The 18697-nt window shown below is 57.5% G+C and overlaps 1 protein-coding gene across 1 annotated transcript in view; it reads right to left on the bottom strand.

Annotated features, from left to right (window-relative positions):
* The window catches only part of PODXL (podocalyxin like), a 45516-nt gene extending 28415 nt beyond the window's left edge, over positions 1-17101 (bottom strand). Inside the window, exon 1 of the mRNA XM_079786814.1 lies at positions 16636-17101. Coding sequence (XP_079642940.1) covers positions 16636-16705 — 70 coding nt within the window. The 5' untranslated portion in view covers positions 16706-17101. The remainder of the gene's footprint in view (positions 1-16635) is intronic.
* Between the last annotated feature and the right edge of the window lie 1596 nt (positions 17102-18697).

The raw sequence follows: 18697 nt of genomic DNA, 5'->3' as shown, positions 1-18697 counted from the left end.
CCCCGTCAGGGCACGTAGGGGAATCAACTGGTAAAGACATGGATGGGTGGGGCAACAAATCCATGTTTCTCGCTCTCTCAAATCCATCAATACATAAAAGCTAAAACAAAAACACGGAAGTGCAGAAAGGTGAACTGACCGGGTCGATCCCTCAGCACGTGGGAACTCGGGGTGCGGTGGGCCTGAGGGGCAGCTTTCTCTCCGCGCACCTGAGGAGGACCAGCTGGGAGTGGGGGGCTGGTTTTCGGCCTGGGGTGACTACTCAGGCAAGCCACTTTCGTTTCTTGGGCCTTGCCTCCGTCTGTAGAGTAATGGCATTGGGACACAGTAACGTCTAACAGGGCTTACCAAACTTCTAAAGGGCCAGAGAGCAAATATTTCAGACCTTGTGGGCCATCCAGTCTCTGTTGCAACTACTCAACTTCACTGCATCCCCAAAGCAGCCTCAGGCAGCATGTACATAAATGAGCACGGCTGTGTCCCCATGAGTTTTATTTACAAACGACAGGTGGCTGAGCCGGAGTGTGCCCACCCCTGAGGCACACGATCCCTCCTGTCGGGGGCTGGGAGCCTAGGTTTTTACCCCGCTGGGACCCAATTCTGGGGTCCCTGACGAACCCAAAGCCACCTGCACTAGCCCCCTGTTAGAAACTGAAAGAAGTATTTGCAAATCCTATCACAGACCAAGGGAAACACCTACATTGTCAACTCTTCACACACACGAAAGTAAGAATTTTAAAGCCTCAGAGCACCACATTCCCACACTCACCCCTCAGAGAGGTGAGCGGAACTGATGGCCTTCTCTCCGTGTGTGGCTGTGACCACGTACAGCAATGGCACTCCTGGAGAAGGATCTGCGGCCACTGCCCAAGGCCCCCGGCGCCTGCCCAGCACCCACCCCAGGGGACACTGGAATGGCCAGACACACGGCCTGGCCGGGGCAGGGCCGGGGCAGACAGCTGGGGCACCTAACTGGGCTCCCTGTCTGTTCTCCTCTGGGGCTGGCAGCCCTGGCCCAGGGCCTCTCTCCTCCTCGGTTTCACCAAGAAGGAAACCCAGGCCTGGGCCGCCCCCCTGCTCAGCGGCTCTGCGCCGGGTTCCCAGGGGCGCCGCTGTGTTCAGAGAACAGCCCCTTCCTCATTCGCGCCACAGTGTTTCTACCCAAGAATTCCATTCAGAGAATTACACGCCGCAGGTGCGGATGGAACACACACGTCACCAGCACCCAGATCCCAAAATGGGGCACGGAATCTCAGAAGCCCTTCCTGTGCCCCCTGAAGCCACGCTCCACCCCCAGGGTGACCTCTCTTCTGACTGAAACACCTCAGGTTAGCGTTGCCTGCTTTTGAGTTTACATCAGTGGTATCACCCAGTACTGACTCTTGGGTCGGGCATCTTATTTGTGCGACGCATCCTCCAGCAGTGCCGCTGCATCCTTCCCGAGCTGTGCACTATTCATCCCACTGCGTGGCTTCCCATGCGTGGCCATGTGGGCAGGGCTGCCACGAACGCTGCAGCTCACGCCCATGGGGCGGGGGGGGGGGGGGGGGGGGGGGCGCAGGGAGGCTCGGGAAGGGGACAGATGTCTGCACTTCAAGAGGCTGAGCTGCTGGTCCCCCAGGGCATGGGGAGGAGCTGAGCCAGGGGGGTAGGCTGGCTCCAGGCCTGAGCTCCTCCCTCGCTCCCAGATGCCACCCCCTCGTAGAATCTCAGGCCCTCTCTGTGAGGGCCACTCCACTCAGCTCTGTCATTGCAGACACCCGCCCCCCCGCATCCTCCCTCCCCCCAGCCAGCTAGTTATCATCACATGTGGGCTTTAGTGCGGGGGCCTGGAGAGCTGGTTGGTGGGCGCAGCGAGGGAGCTGGGAGGTCTGGTTTTGCTCTCAACTCCCTCCCTGGCAGGCCAGCTCAGAGGCCTTCTTTCCACATGATTCACAGGGGTGGCTGCCATGACCTATTGACCATCAAAGGCCAGGGCTGGCTGCACGCCCCCACCGCACCCCATCAGAAGCTCTCCAGGTGAGGGTCAGAGGGCAGAGCCCCACCTCCAAGCCGGAACAGGAAAGAGCTCCTGAGCAGGAAGCTTCGAAACACATTCTTGGGATTACTCGTTATTTTAAGTCTGTGGTTGAAGGCAGAGAGGGAAGAAAAGAGCTTGGAATCCAATCAACTGTGACCCCCAAGGTCGCGGCCCTGCCCTGCCTGTGGCGGAGCCCCCCCCCCCCCCACCCTCTGGTCCCTCTCCCACCCACGGGGAGCTCCCTCCTGGGCCTGCCTCTGCCACAGGGACCGCTGTCCTCACAGGAGGGTGTGCAGGTGCTGACCCCGGGAGGCTGGGGACAGGTGTCGGGCTTCATGTAGAGCCGGCCACCCGCCCAGGGAGGGGCCAGGCTGCTTCGGAGCTGGAAAGAGGACTAACTCCTCCAAACAATACTCTTTCAAGGCCTCCTAATCCCTCGGCCGGCTGCAGGCCATGTGAACCCTGATTTGTCTGACCGGGCGGCGTGCCCAGGAGCTGCCAACCCACCGGCCTGTGCCGTCCGGCTGACTGAGCTGACCTCCCTGCCAGGAAGGGCCCCAGCACAAAGGTCAGCACCACAGGCCGGACCCCAGAGGAGGGAGAGTGCCCCTCAGCTCGCCTTTAAGGTATTCCAAGGATCACAGACGTGCCGCACGCGCAGCCTCCACAGAGGGCGGGCGACGGGCCTGTGTGAGCGGGGCCCGCGGGGGCCTTGGTCCTTGCCGGTCAAGAGAGAGAGAAACAGCTGTCTTGGAACAAAATGAACTTTTAAAAACATGAATAAGCTTTGGGGGGGGAGATGTCAAAATACTCCAAATCCACAGAGCAGCAGGTCTGGCTGGATGGAAGCATTTTCCTGTGGGTGCCTGGCGTGCTGGGGCCGGAGGGCAGGGCGCGGCCTGTCCTGCAGAGCCCCTGTTGGGTCTGATGCCGCCGCGGGGCACCGGTGTGCACCTATGCCTCCTCTCTTCACGTGATGGAATTTTCTACAAACCCATCAAAAGCAGTGAATCATCATTACTTTTAAACTTCTACAACTAGCACTTCTGAAGGCCTTGTCCTATCAGCCAGACACCGAGCCGAGAGCTTTACATGTGATGCCGTCTGCATCTCCCACGCCCTGTGAGGGAGGGAGGACGCGGACACTGGGGCGACAGGGGGATGCTGTAAGAGTGGGGAGGCGCAGGGCTGGGCCCCCACGGCGCAGGGCTAACACAACTTCTCATCTGGCCCCGTCCGGCCCCAGGCGCACCTGCTGCGCGTGTCCTGGGGCGCACACGTACTTCCACAGCCAAAGTGCACGCACACTTGGCACCTGACTCTTCCCTCAGCGGTCAGTTCAAAAACAACCTTGGTAATTATTTTTCTGAGGGAGCAGAGCACGTTGTCATTCCCACGCCACCTCCTGAAGCCATGAAAATAAGCAGATGTGTAGAGGGGTTTCTGAGCCACCCCTGGAAACCTCCGCCAGGGACCAGGCTCCAGCCCCGCTGAAAACAAACAAGGGCCGGGAGCCAGAGGGAAGTCCAGCATAGCCGGGACAGGGGCCTCTGGGGCCAGGGAGAAGGCTCTGTGAAATGGGGCCTGTGAAGTTCCCAGGCAGCCACGGGGTTCCGCCCAGTGGAAGCCGAAGGTTAAGGCAGCGGCGAGCTTTCCAAATTCCCAAGCGCTTTTCTGTCCCGGAGAGAGTGCACCCCTTCCAGGAATAACACCTGCATCCTCCTTTCTGCACAATCATCCACGTTAGTACTGGGCGCCAGGGTAGGTCTGCGGGTGCTGGGCTCAGGCTCAGTGAGCAGGCTCCTCGGACGCCCCCTGACTGGGCACAGCAGGTTCAATAGAGGCAAGACTCTGCTTTTGGCCCGGGAGGCAGGGAAAGGCACAGCATCTCCCCACGGGGCACAGATTCCGGCTCTCTCCGGTGCCTGAAGGTGGGAGAGCGCTTGGCTTCCCTCGGGGGAGTGAGTGGGAGTCTGGTAGGGGTACTGCCTAAAAAGAACACACTTCGTAAAGGAGCAGTCCTCCCCCGACCCCCACTAAGGGCGGGGCGGGTGTGTGTGTGTGGGGGAGATTAGTTAAAAGCCACCATCGTTCCTTTTAAACAAAGCCAAGTCGTCCCTGGAGCCAGTCAAGGAAGCTCGGTTTCCTATGGCTCCGCCTCAGGAAGGGAGCCGAGGGTCCCAGAGCCAGCCCTGCTTGGAGCCGGGTGTGCAAACAGCTGAAAACGTCTCCCCCAAAAGTCACCGAGGCTCAGCGACACCCGAGAGGGAGACTGCAAGGTGAACACACACACATGCACACGCGCTCACGCATGGCGACCTCACAGCTCTTTTCGGAAGAAACTGGGAGCAGAGTGAAAGGCTTCCCTGGGAAGGTTCTGGGCCAGGCAAGGGGCCAGGCTGTGTTGGATCCCGCGTGCCTGCTACCGAAGTTAGGCTGCGGTGTGGCAGGGGAGGCACCGCCTCTTGCCCCGCGCCTCCCACCCCAACTCCTTTCTCCACTCTCCTCACTGCGTTTCCGGTCTTGCTCCCCCGCCGGGCGGGTGCAGAGCCCAGGCGTCCAGGCCAAGTTCCTTTGGCCCCCTCTGTGCACAGAGCACTAAGGCGTACCTAACGTGGAAGGGGCTACGGAGCCTCAAGACATGACTCGGGGCCAATCACCACCGTCCCCCTGCCTCACATTCCCCACCTGGAAAGTGGGTGCTCTGGAGTGAGGCACAACCCAGGGCCCGCGATTTCAGCGATGCTGAGCCCCGGGGCACTGCCCTTCTCATCTCCCCTCACAGACTGGTCTTTGCTTTTACAGCGATGGCATCCCACCTGCAGATGCAGCCAGAGAGGGGCGGGTGCTCACCCCTCAGGCTGGGGAAGCAGGGCAGAGAGGCAGGGAGCCATGCAGACATCACCCCCCTCTGCATCAGGGTCCTAACACCAGGACTAAAGGGACCCTGGGCATCACTTAATCCCACCCTGACCAGGGGCAGATGGGCAGAGGGTCAGAGTACAGGGCACCTAGTCACACCCTCCTTGGCTTCCAGAACTCGTGGGCAGCGATTTTCAACCCTTCCCATCTCATAGCACACAGAATTACTAAATTCTGCAGGACACCAAGAGATATATTTTGCCAATCTGACCAAAAAAAAAAAAAGTATAATTTTGATTCATCCACACCAGATGGCTACTGTTGTGTTGGCTATTGTCCTTTTTTAAAACTTGACAACCTAAGGAAAAAGAGGTCAGTGCCCCTGACCAAAGAGTCAGGCACTGCATGTTTTAAAAGTTCTTGCGGGCTCTTTCCAGCCGGCACCGAGCCATGGGCATCTCTCAGAACAAGCGGTACAAGCGCTTGCAAGACAGGGGGCAAGAGAAAGCCCTACCCACAAGAAGTGAAAATATGAGCGGGGATGTCCTGCTGCCAGCACGGAGCCTGGCTGCCGCCGCGTACACACGACCCAGGTGCAGGAGGTGGGCAACTTCTCCTGGGGCTCCGAGTGTTGTACACGGGGACTGATGTGTGTATGCATCCCTCAGGAACTGGTCCACAGCAAGCGCCCAGAGAAGACCTGCATCCTGCTCACTGATGGCACCCGCTACCCACAGTGGTCGAGTCCCACTAGGCACCACCCCTCGGCCACGCTACTCCTGATGAGGAAGAGGATGTGACAGAAAACGATGAAAGGAAATTCAGAAGAAATGGGATGAAAAGAAAAGGAACACCACAATCAGCAGTCTTCTCGAGGGGCAGCTCCAGCAGGCGAGCTCCTTGCCTACATCGCTCCAGACCCGGCCAGCGTGCCCAGCAGGTGGCTGTGTGCTGGAGGGCCAGGGGCTGGAGTTCTAATTGCAGGAAATCAAGGCCCGGAAAGGCAATTACATCCTCTACATCCTCTTCCCTCCTATCTTAGCTCATGTAATAAAGGTGTTTATTCTAAATAAATAAATATACATCTATATATATATACACAGATTCCTGCAGCACAGCCGTGACATCCATCGCTGCAGTAGGACGCATAGGCCCTTATGCTCCTGCTCCAGCTCCGGCTCCCCCTCCTGGCCACTGGATGGGGAGGCTGGTGCTGAGTGGAGACAGGGCATCTCAGGACAACAGGGGACATACACACACGCCCTCCCTCACATTATCCAGGAATTCAAGGTGTCGCTCACTGGCTGTCCCCAGCAGCCAGAGGCAGTGAGAACAGCTTCCCTCGCCTCCAGTCATCTCCACAGACTCAGAGCCTCAGTGCTGTCCCATCAAGGCTCCCCCAGCCCCCCTCCCCCAACCCCCGCCCCGGGGTGCATCCACACACTTGAACCCAGTCCCATTATGCCAGCAGTTCTGGGGCCAAAATCATCAGGCAGGTGAAGTCATCCAGACCACCAAGAAATAGGGAACAGGAGGGTCCCCGAGATCTGGACCAGCCCCTCTCCGATGAGGAAACAGGTCCGCAGGGAGTGCTTCGCCCCGAGGGGTGCAGCATCTTCCTCTTGCAAACCTGTTTTCCTTCCCCTCTGCTCTCTAGTCGACACCCAACCCTCCTGAGTGTCTGCCACCAGCCCATACACACATAATACACAAAGCTAATTAACAGGAGGCCCCGGGGCAGTTACATTTGGGGGTGACAGGATTGCCCGGAAAAGCCCGTGGAATTCAGAGATGTGATTCTGCGTGGTCAGGACCGGACTTCCAGGATCTCCCTGGGCCTGGGAGTAAAAGCCAGAGTGTCTCCACCCAAGTGCAAGCTCCCAGGATACCAAGGGGAGGAGAGCCAGGTGTCCATAGCACAAGCTCCCTAGTGACTGGGCCAACGGTGGCTGTCGAGGAGTGGAAAGCAGGGTGACCTCAGGCTGAGAAGCAACTCTGGGTGGTGCTCTGGGGTGTCCTGATGAAGGCAGCCTGGCTGGAGGCGGGGATATGTTGGGGAGTGGGCTGATAGCATAGGGCTTGGGGAAGGGAGCAGCAGGCTGAGACCCAGCCAACACTACTCGGCAGCGCCCCCTAGGGCTGGCGTGCAGAGCTGCATCTGCCTGAGCTGGGGTTCCCTGTGCTTGTGGAACTGAGCTGAGCTCAGTGACCTTCCTGTGAGGGGTGCCTTATGTCTTAGGTGTCGGCAGCATCTTGGAAAACACATGCAAGCAAGCGACTCAGCAAACAAGATGCTCTCCCCACCCTTTCAGCCATTTGGCTCCCGGCTCCCAGGAAAAACGAGAGCCTGAAGATGGGTGAGAGCCGCGCACCTCAGCAAGCCCTGCTTCACCACTGCACTAGGTGAGCCACTGAGGCAGTGCTGGCTGACAGCGCGTCCTCTGGAGCCCCCTTCTCCAAGCCCGGGGGCAGGATGATAGGATGACAGGATGAGGGGCTCGCACTGCACTTGCACCGATGCTGTCGGGATCAGGGACTCAGAGCAGCAGGGGCAGAGGCCCAACAGGAAGAAGCCAGGAGCAACGATGTTTGCTCCATCTGGGCTGGACAAACATCAACACGTCCACCATTCTTAGTAACGCCTCCAACTTCTGAGAGGCAGCACCATCCTTCAACACCCAGGAGGGGCCTAGAATGTACCTCGTTCCCACACAGGCTCTGGTGCAAGCAGCTGGCCCCATCCAGCCGTCTGTGCGCTTCCTATGAATGCCCTACGGAAGAGGGCCGGCTGAGGCCACATCTGCAGAGAGGTTTGGAGCTTTGGCACTTACTAGCCTTGTGACTAGCCTTTGACTGCATCAAAGGTTTTGCTTAGCAAAGCCCCCGACACACACACTGTCCCGGGCAAACAAACTCCACCTTCACATCAGTATTTTCCCACACGATGTTAACAGATGATCCAGTAAAGAGGATGCAGTAAAGGGAAGGCTCCACAGTTACCGTATGTTTGGGGAACACTGGATTAAAGGAGATGAAATGGAGGTAATAAGGGACAGCTCAGTGCAGGTAAGATCATAATCCCGATTTTCTGAGGAGGGGAAGATTTCCCAAACATTGTGGGCCATAGTTCTCTTTTCCCCATAAGACAATTTTTGTTCATTTATCATTCATAGAGAGCATAACTATCAATATCTTGAGGGCTACTAGGGTTCTCTGTGGACACAGGCTGGGACACAGCTTGTTCTAACACAGTTGTAGACTTTTTCTTAAAAGACTACACTGAGTGGCCAGATTATTGTGATCTCTGAACGCATAATAATCTGGCCACTCAGTGTACTTCTCTTGAGTACCTCATTTATTTGATATCAAAGATACTATAAATCATGCACCTGATCAGTTTTCCCCTTTGCACTGGCTGATAGAAAGCTCAGGGCAAATAGGTGGTTGATCTCCAGCAGAAGTCTAGAATACTTTTGGTACCCATTTGAGATACAAATACACTGAGTGGCCAGATTATTATGCGTTCAGAGATCACAATAATCTGGCCACTCAGTGTATATGATGCTAGCCCTGACTTACCATCTGGGTAAACTGAGTCACAGAACACTGCCCCACCGGGGTTTATTGTGCAGAAAGTTCCTGCCTTCCTCCCACTTCTTATCTTTGTGAGGAAACAGTCGGCTCCCTGGTCCCCATGCCCCTCCCCCTTCCCTCTAGGAGAAGGGAAATACAGAGATGGCCAGCTGGGGCTGGATGGTGTCACTGGGAATTTGGTGCGAGAGGGTGGAGTTGGTTGAGGAGAAACAACGCTGTGTAGAAGGAGAGGGGGAGAGACTCAATCTGGCGGCTGGACCAGGGCAGTGGAGCAGGGGTGGCTGTGGCACATCTGTCCAGGTGGAAAACAGCTGTGGGTGTGAGACTCCATTTCAGTATGATGGGCAGAACCTGCAAGGATAAGAGTCCAGGTGGCTTCAGGAAAGCCTGTTTTCACTTGAAGCCCAAAGTGACGGACAGCGCCCCCTAGAGCTGGGGTAAGAAGCACCTCATGGGAACCAGGAAGGTGAAGGGGCTGGCCATCAGAACTCCTTAGCTAAGCACACCCTGGCCACCTCACCCGGGATTGTGGTCTACAACACACCCTGACTGGCCTGGCTGTGGGGCTGTGACTAAATGGGGAAGGGCTGGTTCCTGGGCAAGAGTCACAGAGGGAAAGCCTGGCCCAGCAGGGTCCAGGAGCAGGGTCTTTTTCATCCACCTCACACTGGGCTAGAGCTGCGACCCGTAAAAGAAATAAAACCAAAATGTGCCAGGCACACCACCTGAGATTGCACGGGACCTCACTGTGGAGGAAGGCATCATTCCCATTTTATGGCTGGGGAAACAGAGTCCAAGGAACAAGGCTAGTAAGTGCCAAAGCTCCAAAGCTCAGACTAAAATCCAAGCTCTAACTTCAAAACCTGGGGCAAATCTCATCATAAGAGATTTCCATTTTCTTCTCTTTGACGGAACTTTTTCTCCAAGAAACTCTTATGTGGAGACCCCCACATAGAACAGATAAAGCAAAGCTGCACAGAATGGGTGGGATTGAAGTTCCTCCCCCCAGATTGGCCTACTCTTAGTCCCTCCCCCCCCCCCAGGTGTGCACCCTAAGCTCTGGGTGGCCCCCAAGGCATCTCACAGAACACCTCCACCAGGTGTGAAAGCCACTGGCCTCCAGCTACTGCATTCCCAGACCTAACTCCTAAGACAGTAAAGTATCCCCCTCCGCCCTGTACTCACCCCACTGAGGGGGGTGCAGAAATACTTCGTTGCCATCCAGAGGCCAGTGGTGGAAAGCAGGTTCCCCCCTCTGCCTGCCCTGGTGGAGGCCCTTGTCAATGTGTCCTCAGTTGCTCACTGGAGTAGCTCAAGGCTGAGGGACCTGAGTGGGAGGAAGCTGGGTTTTGTGGTGCATTACAAAGAACTGCTCCATCAGTACCAAAGGCTGGAGCCACAAAAAACAAGGGCTAAGCTAGAACTGACTCAGCCAGAAGGTAGCAAAGCCTCAGGCCATCGAGGACAACTGCTTACATTTTATTCACGCAGGTGCCAAGTTGATCTAATTGGCAAGGTGAGGACTAACTGAGGGCAGCTGGTGATAAACCCGTGGTTTTCGGGGACCAGGTCTATGGTAGCATTTGCCGGAGATCTATTTCAATATCCATTCTGAGCTTCGTCTTTGTAACTGAACCACTGATTTTCGGTTAGGCATATAGGTGCCTGGAATAAAAATTACTTTCCCTAAGGAAAGTACTCTTTCCTGCTTCCCTTGCAGCTAGGTGTGGCTGCAGAACTAAGTTCCATGCAATGTAATTGCAAGTGTTGTGTGTGGTTTCTGGCAGGTATCCCCAAAAGAGGAGCTGCAGGCTTCTTGTTCCTTTTTCCTGATATCTGGAGCCCAAGTCGCCACCTTGGACCGTGAAGCAGTGTTAATGGTGGCAGAACTACCACACCAGCCCTCTGAAACTATTATATACAGAGACAGAACTTCTGCCTTGCATAATGCACTATTTCTTTTTAGTTGCTCTGAGCAGCCAAATCAAGTTCTAACAAACAGAAGCCCTAGCTGCTGCACCTCCCACAGCTCTCCTCCTCCCAGGAGTCCCTGCTCCCTCTCATCCCCATCTGTCTGTTCCCCCAACGCCTATGGCCAGCCCACCTGCCACCTGCCTCTTTCTTCTGGAAACAGGTTAGAAGTCCTGCAGTTAGAAAGCTCAGATCTGGCAGGCAAGCCTCTGGGTTCTAAACCAGCTTGCTACTCACTCATTCAGCAAATATTTATTGAGCATCTACTACATGCCAGGTACTGGTCTAGGTGCTGCTCTCGTGGAACTTACAGTCTACTCAGGGGAGAGACAAAGAAGTGAGTGCACTCAGGTGACAAGTGCTATGGAGAAGATAAACAGAGGAGGGGGACGAGGGTGTGTAATACAAGGTGTCCCGGAAGGCCCCTGAGAAGGTGGCATTCAAGCAGAGTGCTGACGGAAAGGAGGCCATGAGGCATGTGGGTATTTGGGAAAGAGCTGGTTGTGTGAACTCCTGTGAGTCCTTGGTGTCTGGGCCTCAGTAGCCCACCTCTGGAATGGTCTGGGAGGTAGCGGCTGTCCAAAGCCAACCTCGTGCTACCCCAGCTGGAGACTCCAGCTCCAGTCGGTGTGTTCAGAGCAGGTTCCCAAAGGAGTCCGATTGGATGGGGGCGGAGGGACCCTAGGACAGAGATTCATGAATTTCAGGGGAAGTGGCGCTGGCCTCTCCCTGAACTTAGCTGATATGTTTAAGAATTGCCTCCCCACTCTCCCTTGTATGTTGACCTGGGAGTTGCAAGGTTAGGAGATCAGACAGCTATGGGCTGGTCCTCCCATAACCAGGGACCATGTTTGTTTCTCTCCTTCCCCTCCTCTCCCCGCCCCTGCTCTCTCTCTCTCCCTCTCCCTGGTCTTCAGGGACCTGGCTCTAGGAGGGCCCCCTGCACCCCCAACCTGGAGCTGCATGGCAAGCCAGACTCAACCACTCCTCAGAATTCTCTTCCCCTTGGGCTGAGGCACACAGCCTTCCGGCCACGACAATTGGCGGACGGGGTGCCACCCTGCGCCCTGGCCCTAGGGAAGTTGGAGGTGGCTGACCTGAGGGGAATAAGGCTACAAAGGAAGAAAGGGTGGTGGAAAGGGGTGGGGACGGAGGATGGGCCAGGAGGCCAAGCTAAGCTGAGGGTCTGTGTTGGCCACTGCTACAGTGGTGGGGGTGAGGGGGTGCAGGTGGCAGGGCTCAGAGCTAATACAAAAGCTTGAGGAGGGAGAATGTGGGGAGGGGATGCTCCTGAATCTGCAGTCGATTTTGGCATTCACGCACTGGTCATCTAACCAGCACGTCTAACCACCTATTTGTTCCAGGTCCTGGCAGGGTGTTGTGGGCACGGCAGCGGCTCCCAGCAGTGGGAGACAGGCACATGCAGTCATAACACACGGTGGCCAGCCCTGGGCATGGTGCTCAGGGAGCCCTCCGAGAGCCTAACTCTTGAGTAACAAAGTGGCTCCAAGCCTCAGCTTGCCCTAGTGGCGAAGGGGTGGGGCAGAGTCTGGGCACAGTACGGAGTTGTCAACATCATGCATTCCTTTCTGAAAAGCGTTCCAATGAGCTTCTCCAAAGCCCAGGAGGAAGGTCCAGTGACCAGTTTCTGTGGCTGCTCACACGTCCACACACCTCCCGGAAGCCGCCACTGGGAGCCGCCGGGAACCTGGACAGTGACCTCACAGCCTGGTCTGCATGCCCTCACCAGAAAGATGAGCAGGTGACGCCCAGGCAGTTTGGCTCAGTGGTTGAGTGTCAACCTATGAACCGGGAGGTCACAGTTCGATTCCTGGTCAGGGCACATGCCCCAGGTGTAGGCTCGATCCCCAGTGGAGGGCATGTAGGCGGCAGCCAACCAATGATTCTCTCTCATCATTAATGTTTCTCTCCCTCCCCTTCCTTCCCTTCCCCTCCCCTCCCCTGTTCTCTCTCCCCCCCCCTCCCTGAAATCAATAAAAACATTTTTTTAAAAGAGCCCTAGCTGGTTTTGCTCAGTGGATAGAGCATTGGCCTGCAGACAGAAGGGTCCCAGGTTCGATTTCCAGGAGTTGTGGGCTCGATCCCCAGGGTGGGGCGTGCAGGAGGCAGCCGGTCAATGATTATCTCTCATCATTGATGTTTCTATCTCTGTCCCTCTCCCTTCCTCTCTAAAATCAATAAAAATGTATTAAAGAGAGAGCAGGTGTAAATGTTTTCCAGAAGGCTCCCAGCTCTGGAATTCTGTGTTCTACGATTCTCTAGTTTACTTAGTGGTGTAGAAATTACCATTGCCAACTGAATTCTGCTTTGCGCAGCCTGCTTGAAGGAATCTTACAGTAAGCACCACTGCCAATATGAAGATCTTGTGTGTAGGTTCTCTGGAAGGATTTCCTTGAGAGAATACCTCCAGTTATGAGGCTTGTGTGACCCCAGAGTCACAGTTTCAGATCTGCCACCTCACCTGATCTTCCAACAGCCCCACACAGTGGACAGGACACGTGACAAGGGGAGGCCCGTGTGACTTCACCCACGTTCCTGGGAATGGGACGTGACAGGAACCCTCCACCCCCGCCCACGGAGCTCCCGGCCCCGCTTCACACCCGACGGGCACAAACAGGCAGGGAGCCCAGAGCTCCCAGGCCTCTGGGTTAGGAGGTCTAGGGGTGCCCAGGCTCGGGCAGGGGAGCAGGGGGGGCAGAGGAAGCTGGTTCTCCTCTTCCCAGTTACGTGGCAGAGCTTGCACCGGCAGCCCTGCAGAGGGCCCCCGGTGTGGGAGGGGTGTGAACAAGCAGGCCTCTCCCAGGGTAGGGGCCATCGAATCCCAGCCTCCTTCCCACGAGGTGCAGTGAGCTTCCCCGAGGGCTCTGCCCACTTGCCTCGGGAGTGGAGGGCCTCCAGTTCAGCGCTAAGCTGTCCTCACAGCAGCCACTAAGCTGTCCTCACAGCAGCCACGGGTCTGGGCGGGATCCCAAGCCCAGAGCCTGGACCCTCAGCAGTTGCTCCCGCCAGCCCCGGCTGCTGCAGAAGGAGCCCACTGGCCGTCGTCACTGCCCAGGATGCGAGCTGGCGTGGCTCCCTCCCAGAGAGCCAGAACCGGGGGCTAGGGCCATCCCCTCAGTTCCACACTCCAGATAAAACCTCCAGCAGCTGCTCAGGGCCTGATGCTGCGCTGGGCCCTGGAGGGGGAGAAGAGGATCTGCAGATGCCCGCCCTTGAGGGGTCACCGTGTGGTGGGGGAGGCTCCCAACAGGCCATGGAACATAACTGGTTCCACCTAGGAAGGCAGGGAAGGCTTCTCAGCAGGATGATACCTGAGGACGGATAGGAGTTAACCCTCCAGCCCTCCCTGCCTGCTCAGGGGAATTCAAGCCAGGAGGCGTCCCCTTCCTCTTTTAGCTTCCAAAGAGCAGATATCAACACCCCCACCCCAGCAGGAGCCCTCCTCTGCCTTCAAATGTGGATCCTCGAGGAAAAGGCAGTTGGGGTGCAATCTCCATGCTGCCCCCTCTCCCCACCTCTGAGCCCTGTCATGATGGGGGTCCATATTGATGAGGGTCCATATCAAGGACCCCCATCATGACCCCCAGCCTCTAGTCTGCATCTCCTGCACCCTGCAATTCATTTAGCATCAGCCACTCTAGAAAAAGGTCTCCCATCCCACATTGGTCTTTTTATGTTAAAATCCCCAGACAAACCCCCACCTCCTTCAGGAAGCTTTGCCCAAGTCACCACCTTTCCCACACCATGTAGCACTTTAAGTTTCAGCTTTCATCACTACAGACGGACGGACACCCACAAACACGAGCAGAATCCTGATGCTGGGGCACCTTAAGCCAGCCACGTGCTCAGTCCATATGCTGTATTAATCGTTAACAGCTGAAGTTTATTGAGCTCTGACCAGGAGTAGTTGGGCACAATGTCAAGCTCGTCGCCTAAGTTATCTTTACAGCGACTGGCACGTTAGAGATTTGTTATCATTTCATAGATAAGGAAACTGAGGCTCAGAGATACGACCTGGCTATCAAACCAAAACGCACTGGGGAGGAGTCTACTGCACTGTCAGGACGCTGGGTTGAATGTGCTTACGCTATAAGCTGCGTGATCCGCCTGTCTCTGTCTAAGGAGGTAAGCTCCCAGGGGGCCTTGGCCAGGGATAATTCCTTTGCTAAGGAGACTCACTCACTATAAGCCTGTGTGGTGTTTTTTTTAGCACTGAATCACAGGATTCCGGCAGTTTGGGGGTCACACCATCCCTGATAACCCCAGGTGGCCACACCTTCAGAAGGACAGAGATGGAGCAGTCCTTACCGACTCCCTCCACAGCCACGAAACACCCAGCCTGTACCCCTCAGCCTTTTCAGGCCTCTGTGTATGCAAGTAATAATAACCCCTCGCTGATTTACACTTTGTAAAGCATTTCCCTTTATCACTGCATATTCTAATAACTGCATTCCGGGGAGCTCGGAGAAGCCAAGTGACTTGCTGATGGGGGCCGGAGGGAGCTTCTGGTCGGTTTTTGTTTACATTTGTTTACCACTTATCAAGCTCCTGCCATGTGCCATGCCCCGTGCGAGGCTTGAGGATGGCATCCTAGGAGAGATGGGGCTTCAGGGCAGTGCCCAGACGCCAGGGAAGGCAGTCCAGCCTTGAAGCCAGCAGAGCTGGGCTTGCTGCTTTTCCCATAGGAGGCTCTAGGGCACCTCTTCTTAGGGCAGGAGGATGGATGTCTCGTCCCCAAACCCTCACCCTGTCCTCAAAGCTCAGCCTCGGTAAGCTAGAAGCCCTGGGAACTAACTAAACCGTTTCCCTCTGGTGGCGCGGAGAGAGCGCCTCACAGAGAGAGGGTGCTTGGCCAGGCCCACAGTGAAATCGGCTGCCCTGCGAGCAGGACTGAGAGCGCTTTCTCTAGCATCTTCTCAGCCCTGGCGGTTGTACTAATCTTCAGGGACTGCCATCCTCAGAGTTGCTCCCACCATTCCTCACACTGCGCCCCCTCCTCCAGGGCACACCCTTTGTTCACGGGGAGTGGTGCCCTTCCCTCTCCGGCCAGGCTGGTGGAGCCTGTGTGCCGAGCGCCAGCCCTCCGCACCACCGAAGCTTCCCAGCGGTGCCCATGCAGAGAGACTACACAGTACCGCCGTCCCAGCCCACCCTCCCGCTGAGTTGAGTCCCAAATGCCAGCACCTGCGAGCAGCAGCGTCCTCCCCTGGCTGGGCTCTCCCCCTGGCCCCCTGGCCCTGGGTGGGAACATCATTCTTCCTCACCACAGACTCGTGCTCAGGTGGGCAGGAAAGATACGCACCTCTGTCTGGGGCTGAGATCCCAGCCGTTCCCAGCGGCTGTGGGACACCTGTTCTGATAGGGTTTGCAGCCACCGCCTGTCCCCCCAAAAGGGTAACATTTTACCTTCAGAAGGAAAATGGGTGTGTTCCTACGGTGCAGCCCAAGTTGCATGAACAAAGTTCCTCTTGTGCATGCAAAGGGCGTGGAGCAGGGGTCCTGGCCACGCGCTAAGAAGGGATCCTTTGGTGACAAGGAGGCAGGGACTTCAGGTGATTCTGGGGCTGGGGAAGGTCTATTTATTCCCCCTCCACCTGCCCCAGCACGGCTCGGTGGGCTGAGCCTGCACACACTGCTTGGCAAAACCTCTTTGCGAACCAGCCACACATCGCCCGCGTGGGCCATGCGTGGAGGCTTGTCACCTGCTTCGGGGACTTTCTCTGAGCGTCCGGAGTGCCGCTCTGCCTGGAATCAACGACCACACAATACCGCCCCTCGTCCCTTCCAACACGGAGAAAAGGAGTGATCAGACCCTGAGGGTCGCGCGAAAGCCTGGGGCCGCGTGGAGCCCTAAGTCCCAGCTCTCTTTGCCCGAAATCCCGTCCAGAGCCCGCGCGCCCCCGTCCGCTCCGGCACAATTCCTCGCCCACTCCCCCCGACCCGGGACCAGAGACGGTCCACGCTCCGGCCGGCACCTGCCGCGTTCTCGGGTTGGAAGGGGCGTGGATGGTGCAAGGTCAGGACTCGGTGTGGGGCCCGAGCGGGAGGTCGGCGGAGGGGCAGGCTGCTACGGACCGGCCTGGAGGCGCGGCGGGCTCCACCGCAGGCCCGCCCAGCCGGAGCGCACGGGCACGGCGGGGTCCCGGCGGGCCGGGGCCACCACTTACCATCCTGGGAGAGCGACGGCAGCGGAGGCAGCAGCAGCAGCAGCGCCGAGAGGGCCAGCGCGGAACGCATCGTGTCCTGGCCCCGGGCCCGGAGCAGGTGGCTGCGCGGTTGGCGGAGGGTCCGAGCGCCCGGGTCGTGAGCGCTTGGGCGCCGCTCGCGGAGGCCTGGCGGTGGCTGCGGCGGCCGGGCGGTGACCCGTGCTCCCGAGTGGCGCTCCGGCGGCCCCTCCTCGCGGCCGCTGCGGCAGAGCTGGGCTGGGGCTCGGAGCCAAGCGGCAGAGGAGCGGCGGGCGGCTGCGTCGCGGGCGGTGTCTGCGCGGCTGCGGCCCGGGTAGCGGCTGCTGCGACTCCGTCCAGTCCGCGCCGCCCCCCTCCCCCCGGAGCGCGCCGGCGGCGGCAGTGCCGGGCGGGGCAGGGCTGGGCGGGCGCTGGGCCGCGAACAATGAGCAGAGGAGGAAACTCCGCCCTGGAGAGCGGCGGGAGGGGGAGCGCGGCGGGAGCGGGTTGGTGGGGGGTGGGCCACCGGCGTACGGTGGGGGGAGGGGGGAGGGAGGGACTCCGCGCTGACCGCTCCCGGCTGGCGGCTCAGGGTGTCGCCCGACTAGCTTTGGGGGGTTCCGACGGGACCTCCGCACAGCCCCGGCCTTCGCACGCCCATATCCGGGGCAAGGCGAGCCCCCAGCTGTGTCCACTGAGGATCATTCGAGGCCTCCGGGCTGCAGCGCGTTCTGCAACGCCCAGGAAGCGTGTCTCCCACCTGCCAGGTGCAACGCACCTGCGGGCAGGCCCGCACCTCGCAGGACTAATGAGCAGGTCTGTGCTGCAGAGTGCGTGCCCTGGGCAATCTGGACTAAGTAGTTGCTTAATTTCTCCAAGCCTACCTTCCTCACTTGTGAAATGGAGGTGATGGTCAAAATAAGTAAATAAGCACGTTTTTTTGAGGGATTAATATGTGCCAGCCAAAGAGCTTTGCATATATTAACTCGTTTACTCTTCACAACATCCGTATTTTTAGCCTCATTTTGCGGACAGGGAATCGAATCAAAAAGAGGTTAAGAAACTTGCTCGGGATTACGTAACTGGTGAGTGGCAGACCTGCCTCTGAGAGTAGTAGCTTGGAAAAATACTTTGCACAGCATTTGGCAAGTAGTCATTTCTCAATAAGTATTAGCTTTTATTCTCTTTTAAAGCTATTATTCTTAATCTTGCTAAATAAAGAACAGCAATAAAGATTTAGGGCTCTGAGGTCAAGATGGGCTTGGGCTTCAAACCCAGCCGCGCCATCAAAGGCCCGGGGCAAGCGATTCTGCCTGGGTTCTTCCTTCCCATCTGCGTTACAGGGATAACAACACCTGCCCTCAGAGGGTGCGTGGCTCTGAGGCGTAACTAAGATGATATGGAAGAGCACTTAGCACAGGGCCAGGAACACAGAAAATCCCCATCCATGAAGTGGCCAGCGCTCGACATCCTGACGAGAAATTTGCAAATTTGGGATGGGGATGGGAGTTGAATTCCATTAACCGAGTTAACCCAGTGAAAGAACAAAAGAGCACCCCTCCTTGTTTTCTTTTCAAAAGCTGACGATGCGTTGGGGAGGGGGGGAGGGGGGCCCAGGCGGCGGTGTCTGCAGATTCTGTGGCTCCCTGCAGAGCAAGCGCAGCGGCAGCGCAGGTGCGGGGGGCGGGGGAGGGGGCGGGGTAAAAAGGGGGGACGCGCAGGGGCGGAAAGCGTTCCTAGAGCGGGAGGGTGATTAACCCGGGTTTGGCCACGTGACTATTGGGTAGATAATCGGGTCTTTCAGCCAGCAAGGTCTGGGATGGCCCCAGGACCCCGCCCCGCGCCAAGGACCCCATACTCCTTGAGCCCCTCAGGGCGGCTGCACGCAGGCGCTGCCCCGAGGCACAGCATCTCCGGAGTCGCCAAGGAAGCGCTCAGCCCTGGCTGTGGTTGCGCCACAGCCGGGCTGCAGCTTGGGAACGGCTGACCTGGCTGTTTTTGTCAGGAAGTTTCTGCAGGATCGTGCTGGCCCTGTTTTCCACGCTGCATATGGGAAAGACAGAGG

Source organism: Cnephaeus nilssonii, assembly GCF_951640355.1.
Source record: "Cnephaeus nilssonii genome assembly, chromosome: 12".
Classification (NCBI taxonomy): domain Eukaryota; kingdom Metazoa; phylum Chordata; class Mammalia; order Chiroptera; family Vespertilionidae; genus Cnephaeus; species Cnephaeus nilssonii.
The sequence above is the reverse complement of the archived record's forward strand: the minus strand, read 5'-3'. Positions and strand labels throughout refer to the sequence as shown.